The 1,679-nt window shown below is 39.5% G+C and overlaps 1 protein-coding gene across 1 annotated transcript in view; it reads left to right on the top strand.

Moving 5' to 3' along the window:
• The first annotated feature begins 944 nt into the window (after positions 1 to 944).
• The window catches only part of LOC107298967 (metabotropic glutamate receptor 2-like), a 46,194-nt gene continuing 45,459 nt past the window's right edge, over positions 945 to 1,679 (top strand). Inside the window, exon 1 of the mRNA XM_015828326.1 lies at positions 945 to 951. Within this exon, the coding sequence (XP_015683812.1) occupies positions 945 to 951 (7 nt within the window). The remainder of the gene's footprint in view (positions 952 to 1,679) is intronic.

Here is a 1,679-nt window from a genome sequence, read left to right as displayed (position 1 = left end):
TCCTGCACAATCTCACACTTGGCTACAACATTCATGACAACTATTTGAACACCCTTGGGACTTCAGATGCCTTGCTGGACATGCTCTCTACTGGAAAAGCCAATGTTCACAACTACAGCTGTGGAAAAAAGGACAACATTTTGGCTCTCATTGATGGAGCTGCCAGTGACATCTCCATTCAGATGTCGACATTAGTAGGTACCTATAAAGTCCCACAGGTTTGTGTCTGTGTGTCTGTGTTTCTTTATATAGTAAAGTCAGTAGGATAGTGTTGGGTGAGTGATAGATCCAGTTATATCTTCCCTTTGGAATTCATGAACTACTTTTGTTTATGGGCATTTTAGGTGTCATGGCTAGGGATTGGGTGCCACAATGTGGAGGGTGCAAGGGCCAAAGCAGCCCTGTCCTCTCATGACAAATGCTTTGGTGAAGATGAGGAGAGATTTGTGTCTATTTGAAAGGTCTTTTGTACAAAAGAAAGGTGCAACAGTGATCGGAAGCTCATCCTTTGTACATAATATGAGCCAAAATAATGATATTTTCAATGGTGAACAAATCCCAGATTTGTGTAAAGAATCCCAATGGATTATACTACCTACAACTGATAAAACACATAGGTCTTATGAACTCGTAAGGACTGCTATCATTAACTAACCAGTTTATTTTACAAATCACAAACATATTATATCACTTATTTTTACTCTAATATTTTCATGATGAAATTTATCATAAAAATCTTGAAGAGCAATAAACCACTCAGAGAGAAAAGTGTTCCAAATAGTGGGTCCCTTACAAAATATGTCAGTCAAATTAAGCCATGGTTTTCTGCCTTTGTAGATCTTAGTGCAGCATTTTAAACAGAAAAATAATATGGGAGAAATTCACTGCTCTTAAGAAGCAACCCAGATTGTTTTTTGAGGGTATAGCTTAGTCTCAATCGAGCCATGAGAAGTAAGATTGATAGTTACCAAGGGGCAACACCAAGGTGCATACTTGAGTCATTGTCAATCAATCAATCAATCAAAATAGAGCTGGAAGGGACCTTGAAGATCTTCTAATCCAACACCCTGCTCATGCAGGAGACCCTATACCATTTCAGATTTAGATGGCTGTTCGGTCTTTTCTTAAATACCTCCAGTGATGAAGAACCTACAACATCTGAAGGCAAGCTAACCCTAACTCTTAGGAAGTTTTTGCTTCATTCCAGGTTCCTTCTCTCCTTGATTAGTTTCCATCCATTGTTTCTTCTCTTGCCTTCTGGTGCTTTGGAAAATAAGTTGACCTACTCCTCTTTGTGGCAGGCCCTCAAATACTGGAATGCTGCTGTCATGTCCCGCCTAGACCTTATTTTCTCTACACTAGCCATATCCAATTCCTGCAACTGTTCTTCGTATGTTTTTGTCTCAAGGCCCTTATTCATCTTAGTTGCTCTTCTTTGCATTTTTTGCAAAGTCTCTACATTTTTTGTAATATGGTGACACAAACTGGATGTAGCATTCCAGGTGTGGTCTTAAGGCTTTATAAAGAGGTACTAATACTGTGTTTGAGGGGCTGCCACAAAGAAGAGGGAGTCAAGCTATTCTCCAAAGCACCTGAAGGCAAGACAAGAAGCAATGGATGGAAACTAATCAAGGAGGGAAGCAACCTAGAACTAAGGAGAAATTTCCTGATAGTTAGAA

This window comes from Protobothrops mucrosquamatus, unplaced genomic scaffold (genome assembly GCF_001527695.2).
Source record: "Protobothrops mucrosquamatus isolate PMUCROS unplaced genomic scaffold, P.Mucros_1.0 scaffold4402, whole genome shotgun sequence".
Lineage (NCBI taxonomy): Eukaryota > Metazoa > Chordata > Lepidosauria > Squamata > Viperidae > Protobothrops > Protobothrops mucrosquamatus.
Note: the sequence above shows the minus strand (reverse complement) of the source record. Positions and strands in the feature narration are given on the sequence as shown.